The sequence below is a fragment of the Sarcophilus harrisii genome, chromosome 6, assembly GCF_902635505.1.
Source record: "Sarcophilus harrisii chromosome 6, mSarHar1.11, whole genome shotgun sequence".
In the NCBI taxonomy this organism is placed as follows: domain Eukaryota; kingdom Metazoa; phylum Chordata; class Mammalia; order Dasyuromorphia; family Dasyuridae; genus Sarcophilus; species Sarcophilus harrisii.
Window position 1 is genome coordinate 179460086 of NC_045431.1, and position 17914 is coordinate 179477999.

At 35.7% G+C, this 17914-nt stretch overlaps 1 protein-coding gene across 5 annotated transcripts in view; it reads left to right on the forward strand.

Annotated features, from left to right (window-relative positions):
• The window catches only part of SGCZ (sarcoglycan zeta), a 526928-nt gene extending 509307 nt beyond the window's left edge, over positions 1-17621 (forward strand). For all 5 annotated transcript variants that reach the window (XM_031943188.1, XM_031943190.1, XM_031943191.1 and 2 more), the window contains 3 exons: positions 3630-3702; positions 9111-9234; positions 16303-17621. In XM_031943188.1, the coding sequence (XP_031799048.1) occupies positions 3630-3702; positions 9111-9234; positions 16303-16497 (392 nt within the window). In that variant the 3' untranslated portion in view covers positions 16498-17621. The remainder of the gene's footprint in view (positions 1-3629; positions 3703-9110; positions 9235-16302) is intronic.
• The last annotated feature ends 293 nt before the right edge of the window (positions 17622-17914 follow it).

Consider the following 17914-nt stretch of genomic DNA (forward strand, 5'->3'; position numbering starts at 1 on the left):
ATAGTGTCTGGGATATAGTGAGCCCTTAATAAATGTTTGTTGACTGGTTGCCTAATTTGTCAATTTAAAACTTCAGATCATTTTCCTGCTATCAAATTATCTAGTTGGGGCAATTAAGTGGTATAGTGTATAGAAATCCAGATCTATAGTCAGAAAAACCTGGGTTCAAATACTATTTCAGATGCTTTCTATTTCTGTGATCCTGGACAAATCACTTAGCTTTTTTGCCTCAGTTTCCTCACCTATAAAATGAGGATAATAAGAGTATCTACCTGTCAGGGTTGTTGTAAGTATCAAATGAATTAATATTTATAAAATACCTAATAAACTTTAACGTTTATGAAGGAAAGCTATTATTATTATTATCTATAAGTTACTGGAAAGTAGCAGATGCCCCTGAGACGCCTTGGGGCATACATTCAAACTGGCAACATCTAACAGAATGGATGGAAGCAATCTTCTTATATTTCTTTGATGTAAGAATCTCATAATAGCCACTGCATAAGTCCAACACTGGGGACCACTGGCTGCCTAACAGAGAATCCTTGACCTCATGACATGGTTTACTGGTCTACTTTGGTTCTATTCAAAGTTCAATAGTCTACACTTAAATGTGTATCTTTCCATTTATTTTCTTTTTATGTAGATTCCCTCTTTTTTAGCTTTCAAAAGGCAAGAAAGAAGAAGACTGAGTCTACACCCAAACTCTTTATAATAAGTTGAGCACTAAAATAACAACTTCTGATCCAACCAGTTCATCCCCAAACATTGAAACCCCACTTTCATGTAAGATCTATCTCCTCCATATGTAGAAATAAGCAAAGTACCAACCAAAGAGTAATCCCTTTCTCTCTTCCTCAGCACTTTATTGTCCATCTCAAATCATTTTCTTTGATATTTAAGAAGAAACTAGAATTAAAGGTAAGGAAATGAACTATGGTCTCATATCCATAGCCTCTAAATCTAAGAAGAAATAATGATGCTAAAATTCAAAAACAGATTAAAATTATCAAAAGACATCATCAAGTTCTAACTGAGCCTTTCTCCAACCCTGATATATAATTGTTATCCCATTTTATTCATAAATGACAATTATCCCATTTCTGCAAGTAGTTTGCCTGCAAGAAAATAATTGAATTCATGGTCTATTTGTTCTTCAAGGGTGTTCTCATCTTACTCTCTCAAACTATTTTGTATTCACCATTAAATTAATTAACTTGAAAGCAGAATGATCTACAAAAAGAGTAAGAGTCTCATAACTTGGATTTAAATGACAATTTTGACATATTAAATCTGCAATGGAAAAATCTGCCATTCTTTCCATTAAGAATTCCCAAAATTTGATCTTTTGTTCTCCTTAAAGCTCTGTAGTATTTCATTAGGAGTTGAAAAATTTGACTCCATATTTCATTGTGGAGTCTGAACATGTAGTAATCCAAAACCAACATCTTCAAGAAAGATGCCTCTAACCACAAAGTAGAATTAAGCTAATTGGGGTTAATGATCTCATAGAAAATATTTAGTAGAAATATTTTAATATAAGATTTTATGGATTTTTTTTTGTTTTTTACATCACCATGATTTCTCCCATTATCCTCCATTCCCTACCCAGAGAGCCACTCAAGTAAAAAGAGAGGAGAAAAGAGAAAAATCAGTATAATTAATGAATGCATCAAAAAAATTATAAATATATAAAATGTAACTCACTCATTGACTTCTTCTCTTTATAAAAGGATATGGTGAGAGTATCTTCTCATATTTCATCTTTGGAGTTATACTGGTTCTTGTAATTTTGTAACCTTTTTTTTTTTTTTTTTGCTGGTTGTTCTATTTACAGTTGCAGTTACTATGTATATTGTTTATTTACTTCACTCTGCCTCAGTTCATATAGATCTTTCTATGCTTCTTGCATAGAATAATATCTCATTTTATTCATTTACCAAATTTTGTTTCATCTTCCCTAATTGATGAGCATCAACTTTATTTTCAATTCTTTGCTATCACAAAAAAGTGCTGTTATAAATATAATGGTGTATATGGAGGTTTTCTTAGGCTTTCTTATGCATAAACATAATAGTGGAATCTTCTGTTTCAAAGTTTATGGACATTTAGTCACTTTTTTGCTCATCTTCAGGTTGGTTTCCAAAATAGTCCTACTGATTCATAGTTGCATCAATAATCCACTGGTATCTTTCCAATTAATTTAGAGCATTCTTTCATAAATTGTGAGTAGTTTGCAATTCTTTTGAAAACTCTTCATTCATAAGATTGTTTATAGCCTTATCTACTCTCAATGGGAATTCATGTGTAAAATACACATATGTGCATATGTAATGTGTCACACATTACATGTGTGTGTGTGTTTCACATGGGACATTCTGGGAATCTGTCTCTAGAAAAGACATTCTACCATTGGGAATGAGCAACTTTTTTTCCATTGCCTGTAGGAACAGGCTGCATTTTTGATACTATTACCCTCCCCCAATATACTGCTTCTTCTCTTATTCTAGACACATTGATTTACTTTGCACAGAAGCATTTCAGTCTCATGGAATCAAATTTATTTTTATAATCAGTAAAGTGTGCCCAAATTTCACCAAGAAGTAGACTCCAATTTATCCTTGATATCCTTGACCATAATGATTTCACCAGTTAACATTGTAGCTACCAGTATTTATAGTGTGTACTACCACCATTCTCACTTAATCTATGTGTTACATGACCCTCAATACCATACATTTTCAGAGTGGATGCACAACAAAAATATATTTGTTTGTCCATTTTTATCCCTTGCTTCTTCCTCAATGGTAGCCATAAGCAATATTTTATTTTAAATGAATAAATCCTTTCAGGCCCCATCATCTGAGGAGCCACCTAAATTAGCCAGCAGCTTAGCTTACCAAGCCAAAAAGACATTGGGTGAGATTTTCTACCCTTGTTTTCATTCATAGAAGGGAATCCAAATCAATTTTTTAATGGTGTTAAGACAGAATGAGACTATAGATTCCCTATTATCCACAAGATAGGGGACCAATTGGTGAAAACTCCACAAATCTGAATATCTAGAGATATCATTGTCTTTTCAAGTCAAACAATAATAAACATATCAATCCCCAGAAATTTGGATTTCCCTTTGCCTAATTTCTGCTGTTACACTTATCTTTCATTCTTTTTTTTCTGTTCTTCCTCTTATTTTACCTTCTTCTGCCTCTAAGAGGTAGTTCTATGGCTTAGAGGCTTGAGTCAGGTAGTCCTGAGTTCAAATCTTGACTTCAGAAACTTTCTAACTATGTGAGCCTGGCAAGTACTTAATCTTTGTCTCAGTTTCCTCAAATATAAAATGAGGATAATAACAGCACCTCCTTCCTAGGCTTGGTAACATTTGTAAAGCACTTAAGCACCTGGCAGGTAGTAGGCCCTTAATAAATGCTTTTTTCCTTCCTTGTTTCTTTTGGTCCTCTTCTTCCTTCTATTCTCTTCATATGTTTTTTTTTCCCTTTTCCTGTTATAGTACTTTTTTAAAATGAGTCTTTTACACATATATTCTAAAAAAATCTGATTATCAGTAATAACACATCTGCTAGCAACAAAAATGTAGTGATTCCTCTTCTGTTACTTGATCCTTGCAGGCACAGAAGGAGCAGTGTTTGGACACTCTGTAGAAACACCTCACATCAGAGCAGAACCTTCCCAAGATCTCAAGTAAGTGTTGATTCTAGCATGATTAGGGTTTCTTTCCTGAGCTTTGTTAAAATGTGAGATGGTGCTACATAATATACAATCTGTGCTCCCAGGAACCAAGGGACAGTCTTCAAAAAGAAACATGGAGGTGTGCACCAAGTATGTGTACCTAGCTATTTTGTTCAATTTTAACATTTTGAGCTTTCTTTTCCTTTCCTTTTGTTGTATGCTATTTATTTTTTCTAGTGATTCTGCATAAGCCAAGGAAAGAAGGTTGCAGGATGGAAGAATTGGGAGAAGGAGAAAAGACAGCTGGATTAAAGCAACTCCTAGGTATAGATCTTGTACAATGATCAATATTTGGCCTTAGCATGATATTGCAGAGAGCCATTCAACATCTCAAAAACCAAGTTCTCAAAGCGAAGTCATCTGGAAATTTGAAATGCTCTTGAACTCTGGGCAGTTCATAGTTGCTGCTTTGATGAAGGCTGTAATGTTTTCTATGAGTTGGTCCATAAAAATCATATAAACATGTACAAGAGAATCCTTCTTAACTTTATGTCCAATATTCATCATTGATACCCTTAAGTCTATTATAATTTGCCACATGGGGATCCTAATGGTTCTACATTTCCCCCCACAACCAAATTCCTTGGGTCATTTAATTCCCTAAAAGTCATATACCCTGCTCTTTTCCACTAATCCAAACCTACACCTTTTGCCCCATTCATAAACAGAGAATGGCATAATGCACATATTCCTCAGTTCATTCAATGGGTTGCCCATCCAATAACACATCAATCTAGCTCATGTGTATTTTTTGACTCGTTTGTTATTGCTTGTGGAAAATGTTGGCTTCTTCTCTTTAAAGTGAATTTTATCAAACATGGCCTTCCTATTCTGAAACATAGTGAAATTCACAATATGTCATTAACAGAGAGGAGCATGGAGAGAACCACACCATTTATTAGAAACATTACTATCATTTATTTTGATTCAATTCATCAATTCAAAGATTTATTTAGTGTGTGCTAGGGAATGGACAATGTTTTATTTCCCAGAGAGACTGTGTGAGCCTAATGGAAAGAAGACTAGTCTTCAAGTCAGGAAATTCTGGGTTCAGCTCCTGTCTTTGACACACATTGTCTGGTAGAACCTGCACAAGTTACTTCATTATTGACTTCCTAGGTATCTTTCATGTGTTGCTTAGCAGAAACTGATACTGTGAGAGAGGAAAGATTCTCACCTTGAGTGAAAACACAGGTTTTTAAAATCACTGCAAATACAATTAAGTTTCAGAATTTTAGTTAATGTCTGATTTATTTCTGTATTTTTAAAATGTATTCATATTCCTCCTAGATTAGGAAAGATAGTAATAAAGGCAAAAGTACAGTTCCTGTCCTCAGGAAGCTCACTTTTTCATGGGTAAAGTTAACACATACAGGTGGGAAAGAGGGGGAAAATGATGTTGAAGAGGAAATTCAGGAAAAACCTACCATAGACAGTTCCAGTAAAGGATTCAGGGAAATATCACTTTGCACTTATTGTGTTTGCATTTTATATTTATATAATTTTCAATTCACTTTCTGGCAGGTATTGCCATGGAGACTTAGGACTTAGAATGTAACTATAGCAACTGAACAGATGTTTTAATCCAGAATTTCCAAATAACCACTGGAAGAGACACAGCAATGTGGAGGTCCATTGCAGTTAGGTTGATAGAGAAGGCAGTCAGGGTAATGTTTTCTGATTCCAAGACTTCCAGGAGTAAGAAGTCATCCTAAATCTATGGATAGAAGGGATGAGTAGGATACATCACCAACACAAGTGATGAGTTTTATAGCTAATGGGACAAAACTGAAGGGCCATCATCCTCCTACACAAGGAAAGTAAGGGAACAGCTCTGGTAACTGCACAAACTATTCAAACCTTATTTTTCCTCCATCCTGCAGGGAAGGGTGTTTAGAGTAAAAGAGAAAGGAATCATTTCTATTCCCTGTCCTGATGGCCATAACCAACCAGTGGAACAATATCTGAATGCTGTTATCTACTCAATGTTGATAGAGAAAGCCCTAAAGCAAAGTAAACTTCCTCCTTCCCACCCACCCTGCAAAAAATGAACAAGCTGGATGGGGAGCTGTCCATGGTATGATGGTATCAGAGATATCTGATTTATCTGATGGACTCTTTAGCATCAAGCCTAGACCCTACCAATCCTTTATAAATTAGGCTGTACTAAATCTGGGTTTTGCATTATACTGTACTAGCTTACAGATGAACAACTTGCCATTTGTTTTATCTATATGCTCATTGCTTCCCTACCCACTATCAAAAGTTAGAGAAGTTATTTTCATTATTGTCTTTGTAACTTCAGTGACTGACATATGGTAGAGATCTTATAAATGAAAACTTAATTAATTTGACATGCTAGCTATCATTAACTATACGCAGGGCTCTTTTGTCAAAAATGGTTAGTCTTATTCAGATTTGGCCCAAAGGTCAGCACTAAATGAAATATCCGAAGAAGCAGACTAGGCCTAATGAAAAGAAAAACTTCCCAGGAATCATCACTATTGAAAAGTAGAATGAATGGGAAAGCACCTACCTACTTCTCTTCTCCAGGAAAAAACATCTCTAGTCAGTTTAAAGATCTTCACATAGCATGGGGCAAGGTCCTTCACCATGCTGATTTCTCTTCCTTGGAATCACTCCACATTATCAGTATCCCAGATGTCTGCCTTTCTCCCTCCCTCATTTTCAGATGACTTTAAATCAAGGCCAGATAGGATTTGTTGTGGGCTATCTGATGTTCAGCTCTTGGCTAGACCAGATATTCCCTGAATCCAGCCCCTTCCAACTGTGAGATTCTATGATTTTCTGAAAAATGAAGACAAGTGAACTGATTCATAACTTGGAAATAACACAGAACCTTCAACAATCTCCAAGTACTCCCTGTTTCCCTAACCTATCTTTTCACAGTGATATTCTCTCAATGATCTGATATCATCATGGAACACTATGATCTCAGAAGGCTTCCTACCACAGATAATCCTTTAAAAGACTATCAGAGACAATTAGTGGCAATCAGTAGGCTATAATACATTACCCATAATAATTTGCCACAGATAAGTATGAGAGATGTCAACAGGAAGCAGCATTACGAATGAAAAAGAAGTTATAGATTTCCTGGATACTTCACCAATGAAAACCACACAAGAACTTGAAGAAAATTCTAGGATATAGCTTAATCCTCATGGACCACTGGCTTAACAGAAGGATGTGAACAGACTGACAAGTCAGTGAGGAACTGTGTTCTTAACTATCTTGATGAAGACCATGATGGTGAAATCATTGCTCAGTGAAGTGGACAAATAAAGCATTGGGTGAATGAGTGCTTTGCTCTGCATTCTCTGGCTCAATGGCTCTGCTCTCTACTTTTCCAGGTAAGGCAATGGGAAATTGCTTGATGACTGTTTTCTGCCTGGGTGATAAATATGAAGCAACAGAAATAGCAAGGAATGTCTAGCACATTTTTGAATGCCTCAGTGATAGGTTTACAGAAATGTTGTCAGATTCCCTTATGACTTATGTATTCAGCAGAACTCTTTGACTCAAATAAAACCCAGCTGCAACATACTTGACGCCTAACCAAACTATATCCATCCATTTGAGAAAGTAATTGGCACTTATTCCTGTTTCTAGTCATTGAATTGCTTTTCCTAGAATTACCAAATATACACATCATTTTCAACTAGTGACACATTTTAATTAAATATTCCTTTCAGTTAGGTCTGGCAGGTCTAAATTAACTGCTGCGTGAATTATAGGATCATCCACAAACAGATAATTATGCATAATGCTAGGAGTAATTAACACTAGGGGAATATGATAGTAGTCCCTAGACATAATTTTGGGGTACCTAAGGAAATAACCCAAAAAAGATAAGACTGAACAATGTTGATCTAGTTTCAGCTTCTCAGAGATGCCCAGATTTGAAATCAACAAAATAGTCAATAGTTTTGGTTGGTGAACTATCAATTGCAGGAAGGAAATGGAGTCATTTCTTGCATCCTTGAATTCTTTCCCTTTGAGCCTTTAAGGTATCTCTGGCTACCAAGAAAGAGCATGCCTCTGAGGAGCCAATGGTATTGGTTTATTGTCTACTAGACAAAATCCAGGCTATTGCATGTCCAATGACAAAAGGTATCATGAGATCCCAACAGATTAAACCTAGGGGGACTGTGCACTAATAATTTAGCAGCAAAGGTACATTTCAGGGATCAAGTGTTAATCTGACTTAAATGGTCCAAGACTACAAAAAAGGAGAGAGAGATGTGAATGCTATAAGTGAGAATATGGATTCCTTCTTTACCCTCTCTCTTTTTTCTTTCTCTTCTCCCTTTTCCTTCTTCTAATCTCCTTGCTTTTTATGTATTTCATTAAGTTGTTTGAAACCTGTCAAATCACCCTGTCTTGATCATTTGTCCTATCTTAAATAATCTCAGTCCTTTACATCTTTCATCTTTCATCAGAGGTCTTTTAATCATCCTTGAAGTTCCAAATTTAGAGCTTCTTTTGAGACTCCTGGCATTTATTGGGGGAGGGGCTAGACACAGGCCATAGGCATAGAGAATGCTTTGTGTATTCATCTGAATTAATTTCTAGCAGGATGCAAAGACAGCGTGAGAGCTTTGAAAAATCTTCAAGCTAACAAATCTTTGCATGCCATCAGTTTTCAAATATTAATGACTTTAATTAAATCTAGGTTTATCATTTTTAAAGCAAAGATTCTGTTTTGGGTCATAGTTTTGGGCAAAGTATGAAATAATTAATTTCTGACCTACATACAGATAGCACATAAACTACTGAATGAAGTGAATATCTTTTGACCTATTTTGAGGAAATGCTATGAATGGAAATAAAGAGGGAACTGATGCTTGAAATGGAAAATGAAAGATAGAAAAATGACAATAATCAATGAACAATGTTGAAAGCAACTACCAACCTCAGGGAGATGATAAAACATTTGTGGCAAGATTCTCTCTTTTCTTATTAGGAGAAGAGATAGTCATTTTATTTCCAGTTTCCATTAGAGAATAAGATTTTTTTGAAATTTCTCATAGCCTTATTATTTATTATAGTAAGTGACATCTATATAACACATTAAACACATTATCTCATTTGATCCTTACAACTCTCTGAAGTAAAGAGAGGTATTAATCATATTTCTGTTTAGCAGTTGAGGGAATTGAAGTTGGGTAAAGACAAGGGCCTTCCCAAGGGTAACCTACCTAGTAAATGTTGGAGGCGGGATTCCAATCCTGTTCTTTCTTGACTCCAGGTCTGGCTTTTCCCAACTGCACCAAAGGTACCCCTCATTCACATTATCTGTTTGTTTGTTAATGATTGCTGTATTTTTAATTTCCTAGGCTTGAATCTCCAACTAGGTCTTTGATCATGGAAGCACCTAGAGGCGTCCAAGTGAGTGCAGATGCAGGAGACTTCAAGGCCACATGCAGGAAAGAACTTCACTTACAATCCACAGAAGGGGAGGTGAGTAAGGACAGAGCAATGGAACAATCTCTATCCTGGGAAACTTGTTGCCAGTTGGAAAACTGTGCCTAATAAAATAAAATAAGCACTTTTTTGCTCACCCTAAAGGCCTTCAGAATCTATGTATGAAAAAAGAAATATGTGTATACAAGTTCACACAAAAGTCCTCTGTAGTCCTTGCTGTTAATACCTCCCTTTTATAGAAGAAATTAATCTTTTATCATCACTGGGGCTGAAGAGAAGTGTAGTTTTTCTCAACTGTCAGAAGGAACTGAATAATTATGAGAGGTAGAAGTCAAGTGAGATGGAGAAGGCAGGAAAACGTTGAGCACTTTGGAGAAGAGGATCTCAAAATGTTGCATGTCCAATAACAACTCCATTGGGATCAAGTAAATTTTTTCTTTTACTTTACTCCTCCTCCTTTGTTCCACTGTTGCCTGACAAACTAGCATCACTTTCCCTTAAGTCTTCTTTATTTGTTGCCTATGCTTTTATAATAGTTCTGATCTCCATATAAAGATAATTGATTTTTATTTCATACTGAATGTGAGTGCTTGGACTAAATCACTGGGCTATATTATGTAAAAAGATAAAGAAGAAATTTTGGACTAATATCTTTGGTTCATTTGTATCTCACTTTATGATTCTCACAGACTATAAGATAGTAGAATGGTTTGCCATCTCATTCTCCAGTGGATTTAGATAAATAGAAGTTAAGTGATTTGCCCAGAGCTACACTGTTACTGTCTGAGGTCTGACTTGAACTCAAATCTTCCTGACTCCAGGCCCAGTGCTCCATTCACTGAGCCACTAGCTGTTCTAATATCCCTAGACATAACTAAAAGCCTTACTTAAAACATAGTTAACTCTCTGCCTGCCTCCCTCCTTTCTTCTTACTCTCTCTCTCTCTCTCTCTCTCTCTCTCTCTCTTTCTCTCTTTTTCTTTCTCTCTCTCTGTCTCTCTCTTTCTGTCTCTCTGTCTCTCTTTGTCTCTGTGTGTCTCTTTGTCTCTGTGTGTCTCTTTCTCTATCTCTTTGTCTCTTTTTCTCTATCGCTTTCTCTCTGTTTCTCTTTGTGTGTTTCTCTCAGATGCTCTGTCAGTTGTCTGTTCTCTGACTCTATCTCTACCTCTCTCTATCTCTCTCTCTTTCTCTGTTTCTCTTTGTGTGTCTCTCTCAGATGCTCTCTTTCTCTGTGCCTGTCTTTTCTCTGTCTCTGTCTTTGTCTCTACCTCTCTCTGTCTCTCTGTCTCTCTCTCTCTCTGTCTCTCTGTTTCTCTCTCTCTCTCTCTGTCTCTCTCTCTCTCTCTCTCCCTTCCTTCTCTCTTTATCTCTTTCTTCTTTCCCTTTGTCAAGTTTTCCCTTTCACTTTGAAAGTTTTTTCCATAGTCAAGTATCACTCTAAATCTTTCCCACTTCCACTCATTGAATGTAATTCTGTCCTCAGGGATCAGTTAGAAAAACCTCTATTCAAGTGAAAGGCATTTGAGTACCCCAGAGAGTTATACCACCTCCTTCCCACTTCCTTTAGTCTTCTTTTCATATGATATATTGCAAAACAGATTGAATGGAGGCATATCCAGGAGAAGAAGGGTGGGCTGGTCATCAGTGTCAAATACTATAGAAAGGTCAAGAATAAGATTGGTCAATTGAGAAATCACTGATGACTGGAAAGCATTGTTTCATGAGATCCAAATTCAAACTGCAGAAGGATGAGAAGGGAACGAAAAGAGGAAGTAGAGGTAATGAGTGTATAATGAATCAAAGAACATTTATTATTAAAGTATCTAGCTTGTTCTAAGCACAGTGATGGGCACTGGGCATATAAAGACAAATTAGAATATTGCCTACCCTCAAGGAACTTACATTCTTTTGGAGAAAACATGAAATTATATAAGGATGTGAAAAACCACCAATTAATAGATAAGAGATAGTTTGGTGAGGGAGGGAGGGAGTTGAATAAAGTGAAAAATGAATATGTTTGTAGGCATCAAGAAATAATCCAGCAATATATGGAGAGATTAAAAATGGAAGTAGAACAGATGGATGATTTGGGGCAAGAAAAAAGAGGATAGGTCTAAGCAGTGGTATTAGAAGATTTGGATTTTGTGAAGGGACAGATGACCTCTTAATCATCGGCTAGAGTAGAAGAGAGAATAGAAGATTATGTCAAGGGATTTTGAGGTATAGAATAGGATAAAAGAGATAATTCAAATACCTCAAGAGCACAGAGTATTCCAGGAAATATTGAAATTATGTATTCATTTTACTCTTTTCTAAAACTTATCTAGTTATACTACATTCGGTTTTTAGATGTGGTGATTCAAACTGGGTCTGATATTTTAATATAGACCTGACAGTGTCAAATATAGAGATGGAAAGATATGGGAGAGATACTCCAGAGTAAAATAAGAGAGAATAAAGCATCCCAAAAGGGTACTTCCTTTCTCAATATTGCCCTATCCCATACCACCTCAACACATATGAAGTACAAATATCTTGAATTGTTTTTAGATTTTTGTAGTCCTTTTATTGTAGATTAGTGATGGATGAATGGACTTAAGAAATTAAGATAAAGTCTAGGGAAAGATGTAGATAAACTTCTTGTTGGCTTTCATTACAAGATTTTATCAAAAATTGAAAGTGTTATTAACATGTATTCTACTTTCATCAAATAAGCTTTAGAATGTTTCTTTGTTATCTTTTCTTTCATAATTCAAAGAAATATTGGGCCCAGGTAAAACATCCCGAGATGTTAAATGACTTGTCCAAAATCAGATATGTGGCTCAGCAAGATCCGAATAAAGAGTCTCTTTATAATTTTATAGGACACTTTTATAATTACTGTATACTCTTCACTCTTTCCACTGCACTGTTAATATTGAGCAACTCAATGATAAGAGGTTAAGTTATTTCCCCATGTATATAAAGCCCAAACCACTTGCTTGTTAAGACCAAGAGTTCAATTTGTGATTTGCTAAGTTGAAATTTTGCTGGGAATCCATAATTGTTCCCTTAATGGTTTGAAGTTCACTTGGTCATAATGTATGAAGATTTCTTTGACTAAATAATATGGCAAAATTACAGCAGCAGTGTTTAAAGGTATAAAGTTTATGTCAACATCATCCACTGATAGACAAATAATCCCCAACAGGAAAAGTAAATCAATATTTATTTTGATGTAATCAAATATAACTTGAGCTGCTTTTGCTTTTGTGTAACATCTTATATCATTTCTTCCTCTGATTTCTCATGACTATATAGTAATCTTGTGTTATTTGAATTTGTACTCCTTCATGCTTTATTTGGATATCTTGCTCTCAACTGCCTGCAATAAGTTTTATTTTGGTATTGAAATGGTGAGATGAAACTACTACATGCCTTGGAGTTGCAAGCATTTTCCTTATCCTGCCTCAGTGATCCTCTGCCAACTTGATTGATCAGTACTTTGTTGTCTATAGTCAATCATGTTTTGCATTTTTTATGTTATTTTCTGCAGCATGGTATTTCTTTCATTTTTTTCTGCTCTTATTGGAAATCTATGATCTTTTAATTATCTGTCTGTATCTTAAAGTTCAAGCACTCTAACTTTTATAAAATTCATGTATTCCCCTACCTTTGTTATATTTTGCTTATCCCCTCTCAAATGTTCTACTACTTCTGTATTTAGTATTCCAAATCTGTCATTTTCTCTTTCAAGTTCTCTACTTCATAGGAAAGAAGGTCTCCTATGTCTTTGAATTTCTTTCCTTTGATGCTTGTTTTTCTTACCTTATAAATTTCACTTCAGTTATGATATATCTGGCATTTAATTTTTCTGAGGTATTGAAGTTGCTTATATACATGCTAATTATTATTAATATTGTTATTATATTCCTAAATATTTGATCCTACCTTACTTCATTTTTCTAGATATATTACTCAGATAACTTTTTGATGACAAGCAATTCAATTTTCACTTTTTTCTCTTTATTCATTTAATGAATAGGGCAACGGCTTCTAGCAATACACAGGGTTATTGATGCCATAAAGACTAATGATGGAAACTTCACCTTTTATATGATTAAGGCTTGTTTGTTACATTGCTGCTTTTAAAGCCTATGGACAATGAACCATTTTTCATTCAACTTCACAATTTTTTGTGAGAAGATTCCACTAATCCTTCATTAAAGCCTCTCTTAGAACACCTAATTCATATGTAGAAGACTTCTAAGTTCCTTATCCAACCTTAATATCTGTTAGGTGAGATCAACCCAGAAATAGCTCACTTCTAGGTTCAGCAATGGACGACGCATAATTAGCAAGCTGAGAAATTCGGCAACAAAAGTTTAGACATCACTCAAAGAATTTATTTTTTGATCTTTAAATTATACATTGAAGTGTATAGGAATAAATGGTGAACTTTGTGGGGTTAATGGATAGCACTTTGAGTAAATAAAAAATCATTTGAAGTATTGAGATGTTCCATTACTAGAGAGTGTTGGTGTAATAATACTTTCTTAACAGAAGACTTCATCAGTCCAGTTTGTGTCAGGTTGACTGGGACTACTAACATGATTCTATTACACTTGCTGTTAGTTTATTCTTCTGTTAATGGATCACACTTGTCTTTAATTACATTGGACTCATGCTATCATTTGAACTTATTTAAATGCTGTTAACTTCAGTTTCCTCATTCATAAAAATGTTATAATAATAATACTTTCTTTCCGAATTTGTTGTGAGGATCAATAATTGTAAAGTGTTTAGCAAGTGCCTAGTTCATAGTAAGAAATATATTATTATTATTATTTTCTCAAATATAAAATGAAGATTATAATAGTATCTACCTTGCTTGGTTTTTATGAGGATCAAATAAGATATTATTCATAAAATGCTATGTAAACCATAAAACTGTTTAAGTATTAGCTATTGTTAAATTTGGACTCAAACTTTAGAATGTGTGGTTAAATATCTATACCCATTAGAATAACTCCAAAATATTAATTATGCAAATAGATGGTCTAGGCCCTAACTCAATTGAGAATCTATTTGAGTTACATTTGTATGCCTAAGGAAAAGAATAAAAGCAGCTAGAGAGGACTGCCTCTCCTGATTTAAGGACTCCAATTCATTTGCTTTGATTATAGAATCATAGTGTTAGAATTAAAGGGACCCTAGATATGATATTTTCCAAAGATCTCATTTTACAGACAAAGAAACTGAGGCCCAGGGAGAGTTATAGAATTAAAGCATTGCAAGGAATGCTGGCACTTTCTTTGTCCAAACCACACCCAAATAAAAATACTCCAAACATACCCCATGACTGTTTATCCACAACTGACTTGAAAATCTCTGATTAGGGAGGCTCTACTACTCCCTGATATCGTCCATTTCACTTTTGCACAGTTCTAATTGTGTCATTTTCTTTTCCTCAAGCCTATATTTGCCCCTCTGCAATTTGCAGCAATTGTCCCTACCTCAGCTTTCCAAAGTCAAGAAGAATGAATTTTATACCTTTCTACATAATACTTCATTACACATGCATAGCCTCCATCCCAGCCCCCCTCCCCTAACCTGTTTTTCCAGACACAATATGCCTCATAGCTTCAAAAGATATTAATATGGCCTTTCAACATGTGGATATTTCCACCTTAATAATGTTCAGAGAAGGCATATCTTGTTATGGTTGTTTTTTAACATAGTCTTAATTTCCTCTTTCATCCTTCTCTTTATCCACTTCCAGAGAACTATTCCTATATAATAAGTAACTTTGCTTGAGCGAAAAAAAGAAGAAGAAAAAATTATCAAACTATTCTATAGATTGAAAAGAAATCCATGTGCATTTACTTTTCAAATCTGTAAAACAGTGGAAGAAGGTATTTTCCTGAGGCTAGGATCATTCTTAGTAATTGTGCAATATTTTTAGATTGTTTTGCAGGTGTTGTTCTTCCTTTTACACTGAAGTCATTGTATAACTTTAATTTTCCTAACTATTTATTTCATTTTCGTAAATTCATATAAATTTTTACATGAGTTCATCATATTTTTTGTTTCTTACAATATTGTAATATCCCATTATATTCATGTACTACAAATTTTTAACTATCCCTCAATGAATGGGAAGGCTTTGTTTCTCATTCTTTTCTATTACAAAAAGTATTTCAGTAAATATTTTGGTGTATAGGAGAACTTTTTATTAATGATCTCCTTAGGATATAATTCCACAAAGTCTGGTATAAAAGTATATAAATATTTTAATCATTCTATTTGCATAATTTCAAATTGCTTTCTAAAATGAATATACTAATTCACAACTACAGCAGAAGTGCCCTGTGATGCTGGTCTTCCCACAATCATTCCAATGTTGAATATTCCATCTCTTTTCATTTTTGCCAATTTTAGGAACATGAGAAGAAACCTCAGAGGTGTTTTGATTTTCATTTTTTTTGTTTTTAGTGATTGCATTGCATTGTTTCATATAGCTGTTGCAATTCTGCTTTGGGGGATTGTTTTGTTTCTATCCTCTGACCACTTATCTATTGGAAAATAGCTTTTGGTAAAAATTTCTTCTCAAAATCTTTCCTTCCCGCTTAATCTAGTTTTCCTTTTAGAATTTGGAACTATGTTGTTGTTTTTTTACTTACTTTTCCCAAAAACCAAAGGTTCATGTCTGACTATGCTCAGATTTCTCCCTCTTTTTTTTTTTTTTCTGAGGCAATTGGGGTTAAGTGGCTTGCCCAAGGTCACACAGCTAAGAAGTATTAAGTGCCTGAGACCGGATTTGAACTTAGGTCCTCCTGAATTCAGAACTGATGCTCTATCTACTGCACCAATTAGCTGGCCCTCCCCCTCTTTGAAAAAATCTCAGTCTAAAATGGAGTGGTAAGAGCAAGGGATAGCTGGCAATCAATTGACAGATTCAGTTATTAAGAAAAATCCTCCTCCAGCACCTTAGGAAGATCCTTTGTGATAAACCAAGGCAAAGACATGGACAAGGGTTACAGAGGATGGGCAGGCATTGGAACCAAATTCTGAAGGGATCAACCATGTCCAGAAACATTAAACTGTGTTTTTTTTTTCCTCCTAGATATTTTTAAATGCAGACACCATTCGGCTAGGAAATCTGCCTGTGGGATCCTTTTCTGCTGCCCCACCAAGCTCCCCAGCACCTCAACAGACTGTGTACGAGCTCTGTGCCTGTCCCAATGGCAAACTGTACCTTTCCCCAGCTGGAACGGGCTCCACGTGTCATTCCAGCAGCAGCATCTGCTTGTGGCACTGACACGCCCCTGATGGCACCTCACACCAGAATAGCCTTCCCTTCCTGGCCGTCTGCTACCCAGTTCTGCTCAGTTTGCCTCCCAAGGAGTCTAAGGCACTCTCATACTTTGCAGAGAGTCTCAGTCAAAGCTACTCACAGGGGAGACAGCACCAAGGTTTGGAGGGATGCTGTTGTCTTCAGCAGGAAATCTGGAATCTTTCTGTCCCCCTGGGTGTCTGCTACACGGAGGCGAGCACATGCTTTAAACTTTGGCAGGACCGGGATGGAAACTGCACGAACATACGTGATCTAGAAACATTCCCTCAGCATCCCATAGGGAGACATATTGGGAATTGGGAAACCTGTATGATAACTAACACTACTGTCTGAAAGCACAATTTTCCATTCATCTTTTTGGATGTAAACTTTTATCCCATAATTTTAAAATATTGAAAGCATTGTGTAATGCTTGCTTTACTAAACAATTAAATTCAATACATGTTTTTAAGGGAGATGGGAGAGAAAGAGAGAGAGAGAGAGAGAGAGAGAGAGAGAGAGAGAGAGAGAGAGAGAGAGAGAATAAATATATGAATGATTGAGGGAGAGAATGAGATTCCTACTCTGAGTTTTGTTTTTTTTCCAATCTAATATGTCATTCTTCTTTGTTCAATATGTCTAGAACTCTGTACATTATGCCATTTTGAGTGTGGTCAGCAATATAGCCCATTGTTAAGATGCCACAATCCTGCCCTCCATCAGATCTGAAGAGCCTTATGGAAACTTTAATGGTTAATACATATGAAGCATTTATTTCAATTGAACATCTAATTTATCAAAATCTAGATCAGAGAAAAAGATGTCTCCTGATGGTATGAAAAATGGATCATGCTTTTAAAAATCATATAGTTATTAAGCCTTGTTAATAACAAATGTGTGCCAATGGGAATGGAATCCCAATATTTCTTATGTATTCTTTTTATATAGTTAGCTCTGTGTTTCCAAGAAATCCCATTAAATATCCATTAGCTGATGGAAAGAAAGAAAGAAAGAAAAAGAAAGAAAGAAAGAAAGAAAGAAAGAAAGAAAGAAAGAAAGAAAGAAAGAAAGAAAGAAAGAAAGAAAGAAAGAAAGGAAGGAAGGAAGGAAGGAAGGAAGGAAGGAAGGAAGGAAGGAAGGAAAGAAGGAAGGAAGGAAGGAAGGAAGGAAGGAAGGAAGGAAGGAAGGAAGGAAGGAAGGAAGGAAGGAAGGAAGGAAGGAAAGAAAGGAGGGAGGGAGGAAGGAAAGGAGGGAGGGAGGAAAGGAAGGAGGGAAGGAGGGAGGGAGGGAGGAAGGAAAAGAGGGAGGGAGGAAAGGAGGGAGGGAAGGAGGGAGGGAGAAAAGGAGGGAAAGAGGGAGGGAGGAAGGGAGGGAAGAAGGAAGAAGAAGGAAGGAAGGAAGG